The sequence below is a fragment of the Equus asinus genome, chromosome 1, assembly GCF_041296235.1.
Source record: "Equus asinus isolate D_3611 breed Donkey chromosome 1, EquAss-T2T_v2, whole genome shotgun sequence".
Taxonomy (NCBI): Eukaryota; Metazoa; Chordata; class Mammalia; order Perissodactyla; family Equidae; genus Equus; species Equus asinus.
In genome coordinates, this window is record NC_091790.1 from 127,183,139 (window position 1) to 127,206,244 (window position 23,106).

Below are 23,106 nucleotides of genomic sequence, written 5' to 3' on the forward strand. Positions count from 1 at the left end.
TTTTTCGGGGGGGGGGTAAGATTAGCCCTGAGCTAACTGCCAATCCTCCTCTTTTCGCTGAGGAAGACTGGCCCTGAGCTAACATCCACGCCCATCTTCCCCTACTTTATATGTGGGATGCTTACCACAGCATGGCATGCCAAGTGGTGCCATGTCTGTGCCCGGGATCCGAACCAACGAACCCCGGGCCGCCAAAATGGAACGGGAGTGCTTAACCGCTGCACCACCAGGCGGGCCCTGATCTCATATTCTGACCCACTGAACTAATCTCATGCTGGGCTTGAAATTTATGAGTCACTGCTATAAAGAAGATGAAACATTATTAGAGAAAATGACTAAGTGGAAAATAGATTTTTTCTTTATTAGAACCCAGAATAAGTAGACTGCTCAATAAGTGAATAAGGACATGGCTATTTAGCATTAAAAACAATCTCAACAACATGCTTCACACAAAATTTCAACCCAAGAAAACAAACATTATTTTTTGTATTCTGTACACTGTAATTTCAAAACAAGAATAAAAATTTTATGAAAAACTATCTAAAGGTGATTACTTAAAATCTATGATATACTTTTGATTTAAAGTATGCTCTCCTAGAGCCTATCTTTGTAGATCAATTTCCCTTAGAGCTGACTGAGGTGTTCACAAAACAAAGTACTTAAATGAATAATATGAAGCCTCAAGATGAAGTAGAACATTACAAGAATCGACAACTTCAAGAAAATTGTACTTATCTACAAAGATAAGTGCCCTGGTGAAGAATTAAAAGAAGGAACAATCCAATCAGGAAATTATATATTCTGTCTAAAAACAAATTTAAACTAACTCTGTTTTGTTTGTTTTTTATTTTCTCATGAATTGGCTGTTTATATTGACTGACAACAAAGGGAAGTGAAGGCAACATTCTGGACCACTCAAAACAAACAAAACATGCTTCATACATACACCTCCACAACGTTGACCCCATACACACACCTCCACAACGTTGACCCCATACACACACCTCCACAACGTTGACCCCATACACACACCTCCACAACGTTGACCCCATACACACACCTCCACAACGTTGACCCCATACACACACCTCCACAACGTTGACCCCATACACACACCTCCACAACGTTGACCCCATACACACACCTCCACAACGTTGACCCCATACACACACCTCCACAACGTTGACCCCATACACACACCTCCACAACGTTGACCCCATACACACACCTCCACAACGTTGACCCCATACATACATACACCTCCACAACGTTGATCCCATACATACACCTCCACAACGTTGACCCCATATCTCTATGTGGGCAAAATAGAACCTTGAACTTTAAATTCATGTCTTCTTCCTATCTGCTAAGAATAAATAAACTTCTGTCTAATTTAATAATTTTCTTTCCATTCTTTGTCTATCTATTCTTCTTAATTTAAAATTGTTTCTAAAGGTTTAAAATTCATTACAGTTTTCTTTTCCATGTTATTAGCAATTTCTTATAGAACTATTCATGCCCAACTTTATGTAGATACGTCAATTTTAAATTTGTTTATAGTCAAAATGTGAGAAGTAACTCAGTCAAAAAAAATTGGTCCAAAATATTGCTGTTAAAAGGACACCTGACTATAAGCAACTCACATTACATTACATATTCCATCTTGTTCCCATCTTCAACCCCCACCCCTCTGCTCAATAACTAATCTGAGATTGTTGATAAGGGTCTTTTCACTAAAATGTAAACATATTGACTCATAAGTTTAAGTAAAGTACAAAGTAGCCTATGATTAACTCCTTGGAAAACAAGCATGTTTCATATGGGACTGATATGAAAGAAGAAAGTGGGACTGGTATGAATAATTTCTACTCATTGATAGTTGTTAACATTTATACTAAAATAATTTATTTATAAACTTTAAGATTAAAAGAGAAGTGAAATTAAACAGCTGAAACTTTGAAAAAACAGCACGTGAATTGCTTCTCTATACACTTGAATTCTAGAATCACATGAACATCAATGTCCATCACATTTATATATAATTATATTGTTTATGTATTCAGTCAACAAACATTCTTGAAGCAACTCTATGGGTAAGGCTTTCTGCTAAGTGCAGGGACACCAAGATGAATAAACCAAAGCTCTGGTCTGAGAGTTGTTCAGCCTTATGGAGGAGACAGGTGTAGAAGTAGGTAAATTTAAATCAAAAAACAATGATAAGAAAACACAAATTATGGCATAAATAGGCACAGATTCTGTGAGTGGTAGAAGTATGTAGGAGAAGGAGACAAAATAGAGAAGAGGGTGTACTAAGTTCAGGGCATACGTAGTTTGATGCATCAGTGGGATCTCCAGGCAAAATATTGTGCCAGCCTTCTGCCTTTGTGCCCTCAGATGCATTCTCAGTCTTTCTCCAGCCCTCTTCTCAGAGTAGCTTCTCCCTAGGCTGTTCCCCAGTCTCTCTTGTCAGTTGTTTTCCAGCTGGATTTCATCAGGCAATGGCAGAGACTGGCAAATGGGAGTAAGAGAGAAAGTGGGATATTTCTCCCCATCCTTGTTTATCTTGAGATACATTTCTGGCATTTGCTGTGCTTCGTCCTTGTCTCTCGCTCCCAAAAAGACAGGCTCATCCTGGTTTGAGCTCTCAATGGCCTCCAACCTACAGGGACACTGGCTTCCTTCTGCTACTTCACTGTCTCTTGCTCAGTTTCCAAGCCTCTTTCATGAGCATATAATAATTTCCAGCCATAAGTTTCCTCTATTTTAAATACTCAGGGTGATTTCTATTTTCTTGGTTGGACACAAATGCCTGATGAACATGCACTATCTGAGTCTGAATTCCAGGGAGTTTGGCTGGTAGATTTGGGACTAATCAACATATAAGCCAAAGTTGAATGTATGCAGAGAGATGGTGGAGAAAGAGATAGGTGGATTTTTAACCCGGAGGAACATGGCAACAGGTAGGGGAAGAACAGTTTTTGAATGAAGTCCAAATAAAAACTAGTAGAACCATAAAAATGTGATATCCACTTAAGTCCATGAAGCAACTTAGGCACCACTTAGATCTAGCAATTGTCAGATGAGGTTTCTGAAGATAGGGATCAGGACATCAGTTAGGTAACAGGACCAGATTTGAACCCAAACCAGGGTTTCCTATTTCCCCATATAACGTCCTTGTGATGCCATGCCATTAACCATTCTTGTTAATAGCATGTAATTTGGCACCATTTTCCTGGATTCAAGTCACTTGCTCTTATCTTGTATGATGCTTGCATTCAGTTTCTCTTTATATAAGACCAGCATATGGTATTATTCATCTTTAGAGGCAATTTTAAGAATTAAGTGACCCACAGCTAACACCACACTCAATAGTGAAAGGTTGAAAACTTTTCCTCTAAGATCAGGAATAAGACAAGGGTGTTCACTCTCACCCCTCCTATTCAACATAGAATAGAATGGCTAGAGCAATCAGGCAAGAAAAAGAAATAAAAGGTATCAGAATTGGAAAGGAGGAAGTAAAACTGTCTCTATTTGCAGATAACATAATTTTTTTATACAGAAAATCCTAAAGACTCAACCAAAAAAACCATTACATCTAATCAATGAATTCAGTAAAGTTGCAGCATACAAAATTAACATTCAAAAATCAGTGGAATTTCTATACACTAACAACAAATTTTCTGAAAAAGAAATAAAGAAATTCATTCCATCTGCAATAGCATCAAATAAATAATTCAGAAATAAATTTAACTAAGGAGGTGAAAGATCTCTATTCTGACAACTACAAGATAGCGATGAAAGAAATCTAAGAAGATACAAATAAATGGAAGAATGTTAGAATGGCTATCATCAAAAACACCAGAGAAGACAATTGTGGACATGGATGTGGAGAAAAGGGAGAACTTGTGTCCTGTTGGTGGGACTGTATATTGGTACAGCCACTATGGAAAATAGTATACAGGATCCTCAAAAAATTAAAGGTAGAACTATCATATGATCCAACAATTCCACTTCTGGGAATATATCCAAAGGAAACAAAAACAGTAACTTGAAAAGATATCTGCACCCCCATGTTCACAGCAGCATTATTTACAATACCCATGACATGGAAGCAACTGAAGTGTCCACCAATGAGTGAATGGATAAATAAATTGTGGTATATATATGATAGAGTATTATTCAGCCATAAAAAATGAGGGAATCCTACAATTTGCGACAACATGGATAAACCTTGAAGGCATTATCCTGAGTGAAATAAGTGAGACAGAGAAAGACAAATACTGTATGATCTCCCTTATATGTGGAATCTACAAACAACAACAACAACAACAACAACGAAAACCAAACTCCTAGAAAAAGAGATCAGACTTGGGGTCACCAGAGGCAAAGGGTGGGGAGAGGGGGAATTGGAGGAAGGTGGTCAAAAGGTACAAACTTCCAGTTATAAGGTAAATAAGTACTAGGGATGTAATGTACAACATGATGACTATAGCTAACACTGCTGTATCATATATAGGAAAGTAGTTGAGAGTAAATCCTAAGAGTTCTCATGAAAAGGAAAATTTTTTTTCATTTTTTTCTTTCTTTTTTTTTATTGTATGTATCTATATGAGAAGATGAATGTTAGCTGAACCTATTGTGGTAATTGTTTCACAGTACATGTAAATCAAACAGTGACATATGTCAATTATTTCTCAATAAAACGGGAAAAAAAGAATTAAATGAGATAATATATGAACAGTACTTAGAAGAGTGTAGTCATTAGGATAGTTAAAATGGTTGGCAGGTTAGTACAGTTCATGAAGCGTAACAGTGCTATCAGATCTTATCACAATATTATGAAAGAGAAGCTACTCATTGTGTATCTTACAGATGCTAATTATGTGTTTGCTGAAGTTAAGGATTATTTTTGGCATTTTTGTAATACATTTACCATTCGTTTAATAATACAAAATTTAATTTCAAATTAGATTTTCACCTTAGAAGTTAGTTCAGTCATTATGTTTTTTATAAAATGATTTTTACACCATTGGCTTCTTCCTAGCTCCACATATTTAAGAATTTCCATTGTGTTAAGTTAAGTTTCATGATTTAATTTCTGTATGCATGGTATTTTAAATGAAATTTTTTTTTTTTTAATTTCAAGAAGGTATTTTTTTCCCTGAGAAAGTCTTCCGAGTCTCTTTCCTGTCATCCTTCTCATTCTTCTTGCTCTTTAAAATTTTTAGCATCCCAAAGTACTTAAATGTTAAATATGAATGAGGAAATTGAGAATTGTTAAATGAGGTCGCAAAGTTATTCTAATTTAATAGATAACATAGATAATGATGACTTACTTCCTAGTGCTTTTACCATTGATATTTAGAAATTAATTTCATGTTAAAAGAAAACAAATCAAACACTTAGAGTGTAGCATATAGATTCAACCAAATCCAGTGCTGTGAATTTTAACTTACCTTCAGTGTCTGCCAGTCCCACTCCTACTCCTGGCTGTTTCACAGGCTCTTGTCCATTCTGCCCCATTTTCCCTCTGTTGTAAACAAAATAAAAGGTTATGTATTCAATAATGATCTCCTAAATGCAAATGAGGAGGCTGAGTTCACAGAAATAGAATGACATTACATATTCAGATCTGCCATAAATTACTTGAATGCCAAATATAAACACAGTAAATTTCTGTATATCATGTTAATTTTAAAATGGGAACTTTATTTTTGCTACTTAGTCCAAACATAATACCTCAAAATTCAGTGTCTTATCTGTTGATTCATTTATCAAAGATCAGACCATCATGAAATTTTCAGGTTTTGTTTTAGAATTAGAGGGTTGTTTTTTTCCATTTTTAGCTCAAGAAGTGAGAAGGGTTTTTATATCTTCAGATTTCATTACTATGAGTTGTTATAGATCCTTTAATGAGGAGGAAAATTTTGAATTAAATAACATAAAAATAATATTGTAATAATACAGAGTTTGATTTCACTTAGTGACCTTCTTTCTGATCCTTCCTGCGTTTTCAGCTGTGTGTATCATATTGGCTTTTGAAGTTAGACTAGTTGATCTCTGCTTCTGGCTTTGCTACTTCGTGCTATATCTAAGGCAAATCTACTTAATGTGGTGAAGACTATTTCTTCCTTTGTACTGTAAAGATAGTAATATTAGCTACTTTTTGGTTGTGAAATAATCACATGGAAAGTGTATATAAAGTGCTTACCGGTGCCTGAAGCATCTTAAGGTTCGATAAATATAAAGTATTAATAGATAGTTATGCACATAATGGCATTAAAATTCAGACAAAGTCTGCCACTCGCTTTTAATTTCAGCCTCAAACTTTCTGAAAGGCCAAATAGATGAAGAATTCATGATACTTTGAGCACTATGCGTTCAGAATACTGAGAACATAACAGCCAAAAGACTATAGGCCACTTTTTATTTCTTCAGTGAGAGGAAAAGCTACGTGGCACACAAAAGATTTCAGCATTGCTATTATATATATTTATCCAAGATGTTCTAAAAAGATGGAATAAAAGCCCTTAAGTGTTAAAGAGGGTGCATGAACAAAAGAACGTTTTGATATTATACTTTCTAGGCAATAATTTTAACATAGCAGGACTTACTAATAATTATTTCTTACTTTCACAAAAATATTTGGTTTGCTGAACCCACTGAAAATGTAACTATACTTATTTCTTAAGAATTCAATTATCTTACTTGAAAACTGCTTTAAAGATCCTCTTACCATTCTATTGAAATGGTTCTGCATTTAATGAAAGAGGAACAGATGTAAATTCAGAAATTATTTTATCTTGAAAGCCGTCACATTGTTCCATTATGACAATTCTAGGTCAAAGGTTTAAACACAAATTTTTATTAAGTGGCTATGTGAAGGAACAAGTATATGCAAAAATGTTAGAAATATATATATACACACAAATACACATATACGTCCACATAGTCTGTGTCTGAATATATACAAAAAAAGTCTTTATTAAGCAATGCACAAAACTTCAATTTGTAAAACTGCTTCAGTGAGAGTCAAGACAAGTAGCTGTCTTGATATGCCTTGATATGTCTTGATATGTCTTGATATGTTACTGAGAAACTCAATTGACAATGAGGATCATCTTAGTAGTGCTAACCTAGCAAATGAAAGTGCTGAAAAATTACTATCCTATACTATGAGAAACTTTAACAAAGTCATTATTTTCAGTAATTGTAACGAAAATAAATTTTCAATAATTTTCATTTGATCTTGAGTCCCAGATTTTGAATTTTAATGGTGATATTCAGCTGCAGCCTTTGCTTCTATGAAAACTGACTTTAACCTTCGGTACTTAGCCAAAATGTATATTAGATGCATTTCAAAGATTATACAGAAAAATTTGCAGCATAGTGAATCTAAATGAAGTACAAAGGAAACGTAACTGTGGGTCGTGCGAAGGATGCAGTTTTTCAGGATTCCTAATAAATAAATAATTGTTAGCTCAAAAACATTCTGACTATACACTTTATAATCTATATTTGTTAATCAATCACCAAATAGTTATTGAACACTTATGCTAGCCCAAGCAATAATTGTGTTAGACACCATGGGTCATGTAACAGAACTACCAAATACTGCTTCTTACACATATCCTGTAATACTAGAAAAGGGAATTTTCTCTGTGCTCATATGGCAAAACAATAGCCTCCTAGGCAGTCTTGAAAGGCTTTGATTTACAAGAGAAGCAGGAAAATAGGAAAAAACAAAATTGGAACGTTGTGTGTATGTAAAAAAACACATAATCTACTTCTACTTCAGACATTCAAATACATTATATTAAGTTATAACTTTTTCATCACTATTAAATGATGTGTTTTGAAAGGTATAGATAAATTGGAAGGGTATTAAGCGATGTGTGGTGCCAAGCTTTTACAAATTCATGTGATATTTACAGTTTAGAGATAGGAATACAATGAATTTGCTGAAATTCCTTTCAGTCAAACTGGATCATCAGAGGCTAAGGAATAAGGAGATCAGACTCCTTTTACAAATAATTTCCAATTAGAAAAAACCGACTGAATACAGATAACTCCATTGAATCCATAGCCTAAGTCTCAAAAAAAAAAAAAAAAGAAAAATAGATGGACAAGTGATCCAATAATTAATCAATTTAAGCAGGAAAAATGTCAATTGAAAAATCACAAAATAAACATATTTTTCACTGTACAAATCCATTTTCCTCATTATTTTGCTTTTGTAAACTAAGCCATTATCTAAATATAAGAACTATTCTGGGGATCAAAAGGAAAGAGTTATAAAAACCTGACATCAAAACGAGAAATAGCTCCAGTCCCAGAAAAGGCTTCACTCAATAATGGAGAAAATGAAAAAGACCCTTTAACAAGGGCCCAGATCAGGGGTCTGCAAAGTCTTCCTGTAAAGGACCGGATAGTACATGATTTGAGTGGTCTATGCTGCAACTCCTCAAGTCTGCCCCTACAGGGCAGAAGCAGCATTAGGCAACACATAAGCGAATGGGTGTGGCTGTGTTCCAACAGAACTTAATTTATGAGCCCTGAAATTTCAATTTCATATAATTTTCACTTATCACAAAATGCCATTCTTGTTTTTTCTTTTTGAACACTTAAAAATGCAGAAGCCATTTTTAGCATCCAGACCTTGAAAAACCAGACAGCAGGCTGCATCCTGGAGCTGGGTGGCCCAATGATGGTTTGAAAACCCAGAAAACTAGTTCTGGAGAGAAGGGAAGATGGGGAAGTTTAGATTTTGATATTGGAGCAGACATAACCTCATATTTATCTTGGATGCTGCTAAATTTTGCCCCTAGTATGACTAAACCCATTCTAACACATTCTAAACACAATCCGCTTTAGTTTTGTATTTTCTTTGCAGTATGATTTTCTCGAGGCTTAACATATTGCAAATGACTTTATTCCAAAAGTATCCACTCAGGGACCTATGTACTACTTAATATATGTTCTAGAAAATATGGAAACACTTCAAAATCTTCAACTTTAAAGATTGGCACCTGAGCTAACAACTGTTGCCAATCTTCTTTTTTTTTAATTGCTTTTTCTCCCCAAATCCCCCCAGTGCATAGTTGTATATCTTAGCTGTAGGTCCTTCTAGTCGTGGCTTGTGGGAGCCGCCTCAACATGACTTGATGAGGGAAGCTGCGTTGGCGCCCAGGATCAGAGCCGGGAAATCCTGGGCGGCCAAAGCAGAGCACTCGAACTCAACCACTCGGCCACGGCCCCAAAATCTTCAATTTTAATTGTACTGTGATTTATAGTTGAAAAGGCTACATGAATAGCCCAATGTGTTATCTATTTCAAATATGATATATAAGTTCTTTAAATATCTTTAAATCTCTCGTGATTCAAGGCAAATTAATCTATACTTATCTCAAATACCAATGTTTTTGTTTGATCGTTATGTGATGAAATCATGAATTTACTCCTGCTGCTGAACTTGATTCAGGCATGCATGGCTAAGTTATTATTTTAGCTGTTTTTCTATTAAATACAGATTGCACTGATTAAGTAGTTCCGGTAGTGACTAGCATTCATCCTTAGAATTAGCTCTATTAATCCCATCTCTCCTGTCAATTTTTTATGTAGGCATGAACAGTTGAAGTGCTTCAGGGACAATGACTCAGAATTGGATAATTATCTGGTTATCTCTTGTTAAATGTCAAGAAAAGCGTACTCATGATACTGTTAACTTTGTAGTGAAGAAAAAAAAAAGAACCACTTACATCCTTGGAATAGGAAATAGATTAGCCTCCCCTGCAGCGCTGCTGCTTCCTTCGCTGTCCACGCTATACCCGCTGCCAAAGCTGCTGCCCGAGGAGCCGGTGGACACGGAGCTTTCTGCAGGCCGCTGATTGGTAGGCTTTGCTGCATGGTGTGGGAAGAGTCAACACCACAGTCAATCAGTCAGTCTCCCGTCGATCTCCAAATGCATAATTATAAGTTTTCTTCGTTTACATGTATAAAGAAACAGCTCCAGCAAGAACTCCACATTTCTTAACCTGCCTTTCATTTTCTTTTCCTTAACCAATATTGCGCAGTGGCAACACTAAAGTACTTGATTGTTTTTTCCTACTTGATTGTTTTTATTGGACATAAAGTAAAAAACAATCACTTCCAGGGATAAACCAGCTGATTTTTAAACTGAGTTAAATAGTAGGTAACTATTCTATTATTATTATTATTTGTGGTTTATTTCTACATTATTGCAATCATGATATGGCAGACATATAAGAATTTTGGAAAAAGGAGTTTAGAAAGACTTGCATAGATAGAAATAGCAGGATAAGGGAAAATTCCTAAATTATTTTCCATGTTAATTACCAATAATTTGGTTTTCTCCTGAGAAGTAAAGATGCAAAATAGATAGATACTTTCAAGCAGAGATTGAAAATGTTATGCTTGTTTGTATGTCGCTCTACCAACTATCTCTAGCAGGTTTTTTAAAATTTGAAGATATTTTTATCCCCTCAGGCATTTCCATAAACTGTATAACTGGAACTTGTTTCAAATATCCCATGAGTTTGATTTTTTGAAACTAAGAATCCATATTCCCAAAGAAAAGTTATAAATTTGTGCTATAAATTATGCAGTAAGTGTATAGTACTCATATTGTTAGAGTTCTAGATTAGAGAAGATTTGGGAGGAAATTTTAATGCAAGAAGAATGAAGAGGAGGCAAGTGTTTCCTCTTATTTTGTGGGGGAAAATTTCTCCATGCAAATTTTTGAATTTGTTATTTGTCCTCTGCCACATGGTCAGAGTTTAAAAAAATGATCTTTGATCATACTAATCTGGTTTTGAATCCCAGCTGATGCTGAAGTAACTCTAAGCAGTCTGAGTTTCCTCGTTTGAAAATAAGGGGGTTGATAACGCCTACCTCCTAAGATGGTGGTTATAAGGTGTGAGATAAAGCAGGAGCCCAGTACCTCACTCTGCTTCATCTAGTGACTTTATTTGCCATACTCCTAACCTCTTCTTCAGGGCTTGCCTGTCCATGGCTGTTCCCTAGTGGCTTTGAGAGTATCTAGTCCCTGACAATGAATTTGCCTCAATTCTCTTCTAATTCTAGATGTGTTCTATGTTGCAAAACTGCTTGAAGTCTCTCTCTTCCGTAAATATATCTCTGTTCAATCAGGAATTTCTTAAGCAGTTGGGTAGATTCACCCTATTGGGTGAATAGTTGATAAATCATTTAGTGATCCTAAAGTATCGACATTTTTCTTAAGGAAATATACAAAAACACAATGACTCTAAATCTGGTGGAATTTTAACCAATATAATCAAATGAAGTGAAAAATACAAACATTGTGAGGGAAACAATTTGAGGGTAGGAAATTCACCATCAGATTAGCCACGATCAAATCTTGCAAAAGTTTTAGCTTTTCCCCACTTCTTCCATTTCAGGACTAGCAGATTCTCTAAAGCCACTAGGAATTTTCATAATATCCATTCCAGTGACAGTACGATCCCTTTCCCAGAACAGGGAAATAAGGAAAGAAATGTTTAGTAAGTAGCCAATTATATATCAAGTGTCTATAAATTGGGAATAGTTATTTAGAAAAAAGCCTGAATCCTCTTAAATAACCAGTCACCAATGAATTACTAGTAACCCAAAGGACTAGATTTACAGCAACAGAATGATAGTCATAATATTTGTCTAATATTTTCTTTGATTTATGTGGAAGAAACTCAGATGGTATATTTAGTGTTAAAGAAAAGACTTTTTAAAAGAATGAGTTAAAATATGTAAAGGTAATATGACTATGATATAAAATTATGAACATTTATAAAGTAGATTAAACTTTATAATCAATCACATAATGAGTCAGATTAGTCAATTGATTGTAGACAAAGGAAAGCTGTCATACTTTTTGATTGACATTATACAATCCAACCAACTAGACTAATATTTTTAAATATGATATTGAATGGAAAACCTTAATTTCATCAACTGGAAGATTTCAATGTACTGTTTTCAAAGACAGACCTTAACTAACAGACAATTTTTAAATCAATTTATCCTTACTAAATTAAAACTTTTCATACAAAAGCAATCTCACAATGTATCAAAATAGCTACATTATAGTGATGATGTCTTATTTACTTTTCAAAATATTCAATCTTTTCTTTTGTGAATTTTGATTTTACTTGATGTAGTTTCTAGTTCTGTTCTTCTGGGAAATTTGAGAAATGTGTACAGAATGTGAAACAATGTAATAAGAAAGGAACAAGGCTGGAAATGAATTTAAGGAAAGACAGTTTTTTCATCTTGTCTAGGTGAATAGAAATCTCATTTGGAAAGCCTGCACAAGTGTTGTCAATACTTTAAATGCAAACAAATAATATTTTATAAGAAATATCAAAAGAAAGAAAACCAAACCTAGGGAACATATACATATATTGGAATAAATCTAAGTTTACCTAACATCTTTGCAAAACAAAATTACATGTAAGGTTGATTCTAAAGAAATTTTGAGTAGTTAGACACTGGGTGAATAATTCAAATGAATCTAGATATTTAGCTTTATGTTAATAAATAATATGTTTATGTTAATAAAACATCTGGTGCTCGACTGAAGTTTTATTCTTAACCTGGCACGTAAGTGTAGGATAGAGATAGACAGCCTGACATTTGTTTAGTTTCTGAAAATGAATTCAATTAAAATGTTCATAATCTTTCCCTTTTTACAGGGCTATATCTATATAACATAAAATGTGTTTAAAAATACAGAAATGCAGAGGTTTTCATAAGCTGGTACTAAGAATTCAAATATTTTAATAGTTCTTTTTCAGATACTTGAAATATGTGTATTTATTAATTTCTTTGACTTGAAGCAGCCTCCAAAAAAGAAAGCATCAGTTCTATTAAATTGAGCTAAATCTGTATTATTGCAAACTTTTAAATGAATGAATTGCTTTCAGGACTTAATATTGGAGTTTGGAGCTTTTATAATTTCAAGTCATCTCATGATTTCAGTCAAATTCTTTAATTTGCCTCTCTAAGTCATTTATCATCCGCTCCCTTCCAAATGTATCTTCTATCATTCTCCTTCCAATGCTTTCCATTGAAGCCCGCTAACACCACCCACTCTGGCTCCCTTTGGTTTCACTTTCTTTCTCCTGAGCTTTAACTGAGCCCGTTCTTTCCAACTTTGTGAAGTCTTCCTCTGCCCCGTCCCTTTCTCATATCTAAATTATACTTATCAGTAAAGGCCCAGATCAGATAGCACCTGCTTCATACCTTTTCCTCATCTTCCCAATCAGAAGCAAACTCTCCTCTGTCTGGACTCTCATGACACATGATCTGTATGTCTTTTATGGCAATTATCACTTTCTACCTTTGATTGTAGTTGTTACATGCATGTCATTGTTGGAAGCAAAGCCTGTGTTTCCTCCATAATAGCCTTCTTAAAAGCTTATCCAGGGACTGTGCTGAAGCTATATTTAATGAATTAATAATAATAATGATAATATATTCATAATGTTTCCCTTAATGAAACAACTAAAATATCTGAGTGAGTTAGTAGATATTTCACTTTTTATCCAGCTGTGTGTTTTACACAAATCATAAATCTCTTATCAAAAACACCATTTGATGTGAGGTTTTTTTCCCGTGTTTTTGTCAAAGAAACTTTGGGTAGTCCATTTTTTTTTTTGGTAGCTTTTAAAATCAGAGACTCAACTTTAATCTGTCATACTGTATAGAAAAATGCAATCGCTTAACTAGATGTTGTGTTATTCCAATCCCCCCAATTTGATTGAAAGAAATATTTAATGACAATACACTAAACATGGGAAAGCATACCTTTGTGAATTTAAAAAAAAAAAAGTTTGTTACAGACCATGAATATGATACATGTATTTTTTAAATTGGAGTGACAAAATAATATGTATAGTAGCGATATCCCATGGGAGCCACTGGAGGGTGTTATTACAGACACTAGTACTTGTGCTGATTCCGCCTCTTAGTATAGACAGCTGGTGAACTATGGTTTATATTTAAGTGTAATTTCTTTCTGTCTTTCTATGTTCTTGAAGGAAATAATATTTCTCCACATTTTTGGAGCCATTTTTTAATGAGTCGGATTTTTAGGTGTGTCTACTTTTTTTTTTGAATTCCTATTTGTACTATGAAGTACCGACTAGAAGAAAGAATGTATCATATAAATATATAATGGAATAAGCCCACTCCTATAGGGAGGGTCTTTGTATCTTAGAGGAATAAATCCTAGCATGTTGAATCATTTATTGAGGGGATATTTCAAGTAAACAAATTCTATCTTCTGTGAGGCAATTCAGTCTGTTTTAAATTATTCTTTGACCTCTTCATTTTCTTCAGCTGCTGGATGGTTAGACATCATTTTGTTTTATTATTCCACCGTGGCTGACCTTAATTAAACCTGGCAGTGTCTCTTTGACTGCAGATCTGCCTTCAGTTAGTTTGCTCCCTTCTACTATACTTAAAAATGTGGAACTATCACTGTACTGCCATGCTATGGCAGCTCTGTGCTCAAAGTCTCAGATCAGAATTGTAAACTTGACTTTGTAATTGTGGAATCCTGGAAATTGAAAGCTGGCAAGGACTCTAAAGATAACCTGTTCCAGAAACATCATTTTGCCTATAGAAAAACTAAGCTCTGGAAAGATTAAGTGACTTATTCCAGGTCACACACTGAGTAATGAGAGAAAGAATCAAAACTGAAAAGTGCTAATTCACTTTCTACCACATCCAATTGTATCAAATTAAGGTTGTGAGGTCTCTGCCTACCTTAGAATTCAGTGCTTGTAACGTATACAGCTTTGCTGCCTGTGATGTTATATCATTGGTTTTAGATCCTTGCTCCAGCTCAAAGCTATTTCCATAGATTTCAGGAGTAATTGATTATGCAGGTAGCCTGTAATTTCCCAAATTACTTGCTTGATACAGTATTAACATTATCTTCATAGATACGATCTATTGGATTTTAAGATCAATGTTTGAAATTAAGAGAAATCAATAGTTCTTTTGTTTATTCCAATAGGTTAATGATGGAAATGAAATAACTACCTGGCTGTTTTAGAAGTTATGTGTTTATAGTATATATTTTCTTTTTCTTTAGCTGGATTTAACTTTAATTTAGCTGATATTTACTGTAGTAATCTTTTCTACTTAGTCTTTTCTGCTTATCTTTCACACTTTCCATTATCTATCTGTTACAATTGCTATTGTTTTTGTTATTGTTATTTTTACTAAAGAGATGTTGCAGTTTTATCTTATTTGTTGATCTGATTTGAATGTGGATCTGAAAACATAGGTTTTAAGTTCCATTGTTACCAGCATTATCTGGTAGGTTTTCCCTTAAATCACGTCCTATCACATTTTTATATGTTTCCTATTGCAGTCCAGGGGTATTAATTAAAGAAGATATGTTGCATCTTACAAGAACTTTAGAAATTTAATATTTTTTTCTGAATTCAAGTCAGTATATTCATTATTCAAGTTGGAAAAATTTAAAAGAAACAGGACACTAGAAAAATGGCATAGATAGCTTCAATACATTTACTCATAGCAGTGTTCACATATCCCTAAATTACAAGTTTTCGTAAATAAAAGTATTGAAAATAGACAACTCTGATTTCTATATCAGTCATTTGTAAACCCTTGTGTGGGGCAGTGGAAGGAAGGATGTCATTTAAATATTTTTTAAATGACAAATTATTGGTGATTATACTACCTCCCTCCCAGGGTGGTTGAGGATGAAATAAACACTGGGCTTGGCCAATCAAGGAAAAAGAGCACATATACACACATACATCTCTCTCTCTCTCTGTACATATAGATATAGATGTATATAGATATATATCTCAAAGAATAACATACCATGAGAAATGGAATATTGTAGTATCTTTTTTCCTATAAAAATCAAAATATGTCGCTTAAGATATTCTGTATTCACAGTGTGGTTCTTTCAGAGAGGAAGATGGAGATGTGATGCTTCTATTTGCTATCTCCCAGGAAAGGAAGTAAATCATGGTCACACACTTCCCTCTCCATACACATTGGCCTATGACTGAATTTTTCAAGACATTTTAATAAGCAATTCAATCTTTTTTAATCTAATGCTATCAGTAATTTGTAGGTGTTTTCCATACTTATTAATCATTCACTCTCTAGCTTTATAGATTATAGGATCAACGATCACTTCCAGGAATAGCAGTAATAGTATATGACTTCAATATAACTGGTATTTGGAAATAAGAGTAAAGTTAGCTTAACAACATGGTAGAGAGGATTTTTTCTTACATTAATATAATATCTGATAGCTCAGTATACTATAGTCCTTGCATTTGCACTCTAATGTTGCCTTCTATGTGCGTCTTCCTTTGTAAAGCTGTTTTTGGTTCAGAACCGGTTTTGGAAGAAACCACTTAAATTGAGTTTAAGTGGGGACAAACATTTCTTAGTAAATAATGGAAAAAAGTTTTATTAAGACATTATCATAAATTAATGTTAATAAAGTAAATTCACTTTATCTTTAATAAATTTAGGTTATAATTCTAGCTATGTCCGAATAAATAGGATGAACAAAGAATTCACCAAACATCAAGTTTTGGTTTTGTGCTAAAAAATGCTAACAATTATTATAACACAATAAAAATCTTTATCTTTAAAAGATTAATAGTCAGGAGAATTATGTTTGAAAGAAAAAGCATTCAAGATCTACATCAATTTTTCAAGGGTAACAAGTTTTCAATATTCATTTCATTCTCCTTTGAAACAGAATTATTCTCTCTCTTGAAGTTTGCTTGCAAAACATGCAAGATTGTTTAAGTAGAAGGTAATTATAAAAATAGTTTTAAAAAATGTTCTTACATAATCCTGAAGCCGATAACCTAAATCATAAATACTTAGATAATAAAGATGTTGTCCTTAAATAGAATCCAAATAGTTTGAAATCCTGCCCAAAGGAAACACATTTCCATTGTAAATAAATACAAGTTAATAATAGCATACTGATCTATATGGCTAATGATACAACAAACACTGAGTGTTATTTTCATATCATTTAAATGTAGTCAATGGCCACCAAGTAAAGAGGAGTTTGAACAATTATTGGATAAATGCATGTCCAGTCCCATGGGACCTAACCTCTCTAGTTAATTTCATTAACATTTCTACCCTCTCCAAATAGATCATTTTCAAATACTTTCTCTCCTCCTGTGGTTCATTATATCCGAGTGGACAGTGAAGGTTATGAGAGAGAACCAGAGCCAGAACAAATAAAAAAAAAAATCAATTCTATTTCTAGATATTTCTAAACATGACGATGCTTGGTTGCATATAAACTTAAGTCAATGACTAATTGCATTTTTTCTTTGTCAATTTCATTTGCAGGTAGACAAAACTCACGATTTTCTCATTCTTCATAATTCTTCCCATATATCTTTAATTGGTTATTCAATAAGTATCACCAGGATGGGAGATTCATAGGGACATTGATTCTCATCTATTTTGTTCACTGCAGTATCACTAACACTTTGAAGAGGTGTGGAACATAATATTCATTCCAAATATAAATATATGTATGGATGTGAATAAATGATGAGAAACTTATACAGGTAATCCAGATGATATTTTTTATAAATGATAAATACATATTTTCAGAATTCCCTTTTTAGCTTTAATGTAAAATGGGCTAAATCATATACTCGAAAATTAAGGATCAAGTGTTAGGTTAAGAGGCAAGAAATTTAATCTTTCCTTGAATTTGAATCAAACTGATGATCTTCAGTTTTTCTACCAGTTATTTATGCCAACACAATTACTTTGCAGTTTAAAGGACTAGTAATATATATAATACAATGGAAGATAAAAGGAACAAATAATTTATAAGCAATTATTTTTCCAATAAATTTTATCTTCAAGAGAAGGACAGAAATCAAATTTATTCTACCTTTATAATACTCCCTCTCACTCTACCTTAGGCTGGGAACGTCTTGATTAAAGCTGGTAGGCATCCTATCAGTCAGATTTTGAAAGTAATAAGTAATGAATATGGACATATAATCATAATTTAATCTAAATCACGCCCAATAAAATATTTTAAATAAGAATATAAATTGAAAAATTGTCATTTATCAATCTTAATAATTACAAATTAACATTAAGTGAGACAGGAAAGAAGGGGTTCTGAAATGCAATATAAGAGATGTAGGCATAGAAAATCTAGAGGCAAACATGATAATTATATTTTGGAAGAAATCTCTAATTATCCAATGTCTTCAACCATTGGAAAAATTATGATTGTGCGTAGGTCTAGATCAGTGGCTTTTAAACATTTTGGTCTCTAGACCCCTTTTACATTCTTAAAAATTGTTGAATTCCTCAAAGAACTTTGTTTCATGTGAGTTAATCTATCAATATTTATCATGTTAAAAATTAAGAAAAATTTAAAATAAACAATCGACAAGCACATATTCCATTAGCCATCAGAGCAATCATGTCATGACACCTCATGTAAACACAAGAAAGCTCCACCATACACTTGAGAAAGAATGAGAATTTTAAAAAAGCAAATAATATCTTAATATTTTTAAAAATTTTCTGACCTTGTAGACCCTGAAAGAGTTCTGGGACCTCCAGGGGTCAATACACACTTTGAGAATTACTACTCTAGAGTTATAGCAATAGAAATGAGGTATTAACTGTGAAACTGAGAAGAAACCAATTAGCACCAACTTTTTTTGACAATCATCTTAAACCAGTAGATGCGTAACAATCATTCTATGGTCCCTCTTAGTTTTTATACTAAGCAAAAATCAAGTTCTTAGCCTTATTTGAAAGGATTTGTTATTATTGATATTATCCTTTGTAACCTCTTTAAGCTTCTTCAGAACTTGTTCCACCCAGAACTTCACAACTCTATAATGCCTGAATTCAAAATTATATCTATCATAAAAATTTGCTTGTCTCTTCAAATTTTGTTTTTGAATTTTTTTTTTTTAAGCATCAGTGCGTGGTTGTGTATCCTAGTTGTTAATTTTTTTTAGCTCTCTATGTGAGTGGCTGCCACACTGACAGACAGGTAGTGTGGCTCCAACACCAGGAAGCAAACCCAGGCTGCAGAGGTGAGAGTACCAAATCTTAACCACTAGATCACCAGGCTGGCTTGTCTGTTCTATTTTTGCTTAAAAAACCCTACTTTATGGTACACAGAAACCTGGAATAAATAATATTTGGCAGGCATAAAATAATGCAAATTCTTCCTAAAAGGGGTTTTCTCTGAATAAAGTTTTAAAAATTTTCATGCACATTAATAGTTGGATGGAATCAAAATAGTGATTCAATAGTTATTTTATGAAATGTCATTAGCAATGAGAACGCTTTACAGCAAACTAAAACTAAAAGTATGTAATAGGTTCATATAGAAACTTGAATTATGTAGTATAAAAAAATCCATTTTCTATATCTCTCTATATAGATTTCAAGTTCATTTTATACAGTCAGATAAAAATATAATGTGACCCAAAGAACTTAACGTGGTTTTGAGTTTGAAATTTCTTAATTAGGAAAAGTAGATTTTGCTTCTGTGTTCTTTTAAGAACAAGTACAGCAGAGATTTTATTCCACTTTCATAATATGTTTAAAAAACAGGGATCTCCTTTTATCAAGGATTTCTTTCTTAAAAATTTATCTGTCCTTGTTCAATTTTTAATATTATTTTGATTAGTTTCTATTCAAATTATCAGTTAATTAGTTTTTATCTTTCAATATCTTAAAACATCTTGAGCTATAAAACTATGATTATATCTACATTATTCCTATTTATACATCTAAAAAACTCAATACCTCAATCAAACTTTTTTATTTCTGATGTTTTCATTTAACATCCATAAGCTTTTTTTTGGCTCCTCAATGATTAATTATATATTTACACATTCAACACAGTAATAAAATAAAAAGGAAAAAGGATAGTTTTCACAGTCTAGTTCAGAAGACAAGAAGATTCCTTTCACCCTATTCCATACCCATATATCCTCCCTCACCGCCCTCCCCCCTCCAATTATTTTGCACAGTGGAGAATGGGTGAAATATCACGGTTTTACATAATGTAATACATGCAGATGAAAAGTGGGAAAAAAATCAAGTAATTCATGGATAGCTAGAGATCTGGATTTAGGCAATACTGTTGAGCAGCTAGATAGCCCCTCTCCTTAGGTGGCATTTCCCCTGTTCCATGAGCCCTCCTACACAGGTGATGACATTCCCAGCCCCATGCTCATATTGTACTCTCCTCGGTCCAGGGTCCCACCCTGCATCCCAATGGCCTTCTCATGTTCCAAGCTTCTCATTTCTTTCCTCCATCAGCATTTACTTGCCTGTCTCATTTCCTCAGGGTACTGCTCCCTAGTGGTATTTTGATATATTAACTTTTTGAAAATAATTTGCTCAAAGTAAAATAATTTGCATTTTAAAAATTAAGTTTAACTTTGTAGAGACATGTCATAAATAGTACTTAAGGGACTTTGGGCATGTTAAAAATTAGGCCATTTTCTTCTTAGATCGTGTATTAATAGTCCCATCCAATTATGTAGACCTATAGCTAAGTCATTTGACTAAGGCACAGCAATATTGAAGCCAAGTTTGATACTTAAATAGGCCAGTTGGTGTTGCTATTCGTGTCAGATGAAATGAACATGTAAGTCTCCAGTGTGAACCAGACATAATTTATGTGGATGGCTTGGTGCAGACCCGTGGTTACTACTGGAAAAGAACAAAAGTATCCGTTGCTTGTGGTCAGCGGATTCACCTTTGTGAATGAAGTTCCAAAAACAAGAGACAGTGTCATTTGGTCAGAGCTATACATTTATTGTCTGTGACTCTGCATGTATAGCAGAGATGTTTCTGGCTATTAATGTTACGTGACTACAAAAAGATTTGAAAATGCATAATCAATCATTCTAAGAAAATATGGAAACTCTTAAAAAACAAAACTTTAGAACATTTTGATTTTCACAGACAACAAAGAAAGAAAACACTCATCCCCAGAGAAACAGGGATACAACTTTGAAAGCTTAAATTATCCAATTTGATCTCTCAGATTTTGTTGGATGTTTGCTGTGTTCACATCATTACAGTTTCCATTTTCTTTTTATTTTAAACTACCCAGGTTTTTTTTTTCCAAGGTTTTCAGTTTTTTGGGCACACATTGAAATAAAGAATGTAGAATCTGTTTTTATTAACCTCTTACATACTTTACAGAATACTTCACCTCCAAATGAACTCATTCTAATTTCTCTTATGAGTTCTCCTTTACTTCCCCTTTGTACCCTTTCCTTTCCAGAAACAGAGAATGCTAAGTTCTGTCTGACCAAAAGTGACCATCAACTTTTAGTCAGAAGAGAAAGGGACACTGATTAGTCTTTGTAACCAACAATTCTCTCCTCTCCCAATGCCCACCCTGCTTCCCAACCCGGCCACCACGTGCCCAAGAGAGCAGCTCCCACAAAATGATGGCTTAGCAAGAGTTCACCACAGCAACCCGCGGATAGGAAACTCTTCTTTGACAGGTGCCGTAAATGAGCCCTATTGAAAGTGAAGTTTCCAGCAGCGGTCTGTGCAAGTAGCTTCAGGCTTTTCTTCTACAATTCAGCCCCACCAAAGAACTGTCAATCACAATTCCCTGATACAACTTATTCAATGATTCATCTTCTTACCTAACCTCTCCAACCTGGCCCAATGGCTCTTATTTTATTGCCCAAGGTGAAGGGATATTTCTACCCATCCTGTATTAGTGTTTCTTAAACTAAAGCTCACCTAAAATCTTAGTATCAAACTAAAATAGCTCAGCTGTTTTCAACTCACACTTAAAATGTAATATTTTAGATGTCAATTAAACTAATCTTCAAAGTTTTAAGAATGCTTCAATTTGTTTTGGTTTTGGTATGGTTAAAAAAAAACAACAACTATTTTTTAAATTCCCTTCCCTGGTTGGTGTCACCTTCTGAAATGGCAGGGGCTGTATTCAACCAAACAAACTGGCTTGGAAAAAACCATTTCCAAGAATTTCTAAATTCAGAGAAAGTTATTTAGGCATCAGGTTGATATAGCACAATCTGTCTAGTCTTTCCCTTCAGCTTTCCTAGCATGTAAGCAATCCCAGCAGGGAGAGAAAAAGTTCCTTCTGGCTCACTCCATAATTCTTGCTTGACCCATATTTTATGCTACTTCAAGCAGAAATATGCTGAGCAACTCATAAAAAAATATTTGAAAAGCTCCTTGAGGACAGTTTTCTCACCCTTGATAGAGATGACTACAGATGTCCACACGGCCTCCTCTACAGACCCTGCTTCCTGCCACAATGGGCTTGTGCACTAAGAGGGTTTTATTTTCTCGGTTTTTGGCAGCTTAAATATCAGCTTTTAGAAAAGAGGATCCTGAAGATGGAGCAAGTCTAAATTGTATTATGCCATCATTTCTAGCCACCTCTCGTCACTTCTAAGAACTTGAATGATAAATAAGTAAATGACAATGGTTTTTATTGAAATTAGGAGAGTTTGATTTCAAAGGAGCTGATGCGTTTAAAAAACAAAGGCCTAGGAATAACAAGACAAGGGTGATATTGCTGGTCCTGAACATTCCCAGCTGTGAATTCTTCTATCAGTCATCTGAGCCCTCTGATTCTCTGATTGCTCACTCAGAAAACAATGATAAGAATATCTGCAATGAATACCTCATCCACTAGGTGTGATAACATGAGAAAATGGATGACAAAACACGGGGCATTATTTTCATAATGCAGATGGGATTATATGAACTTCACTGTGAGGTTTGAAATGGGAGATGTTTATCCAAACACTTAATAATAATACTTATTTCTGCAGTTAGTGAACAGGAACTTGCTGGCTTTTTATATGTTTATATCTCTTACCAGTTTTTCTCTATAAGCTTCAAACTAATTATATGGCGTTGTATATAAATTTGATCCTATAGCATCTTGGCAAAATGCATGGTTGGCTTATATTCATGGTACATTTATAGTAGCAGGGAAATAATATATTTATATTTTAGAAAACGAGGCATGTTATTTAT

The 23,106-nt window shown here is 33.9% G+C and overlaps 1 protein-coding gene across 4 annotated transcripts in view; it reads right to left on the minus strand.

Moving 5' to 3' along the window:
- Positions 1 to 23,106, minus strand: part of PCLO (piccolo presynaptic cytomatrix protein) — a 377,354-nt gene that overhangs the window by 44,354 nt on the left and 309,894 nt on the right. For 3 of the 4 annotated variants that reach the window (XM_070507399.1, XM_014843189.3, XM_070507394.1), the window contains 2 exons: positions 9,759 to 9,900; positions 5,457 to 5,530 (listed from right to left, as the gene is read on the minus strand). In XM_070507399.1, coding sequence (XP_070363500.1) covers positions 5,457 to 5,530; positions 9,759 to 9,900 — 216 coding nt within the window. Of the gene's footprint in view, positions 1 to 2,363; positions 2,509 to 5,456; positions 5,531 to 9,758; positions 9,901 to 23,106 lie in introns of those variants that run through there. The other variant, XM_070507398.1, reaches the window with a different exon arrangement.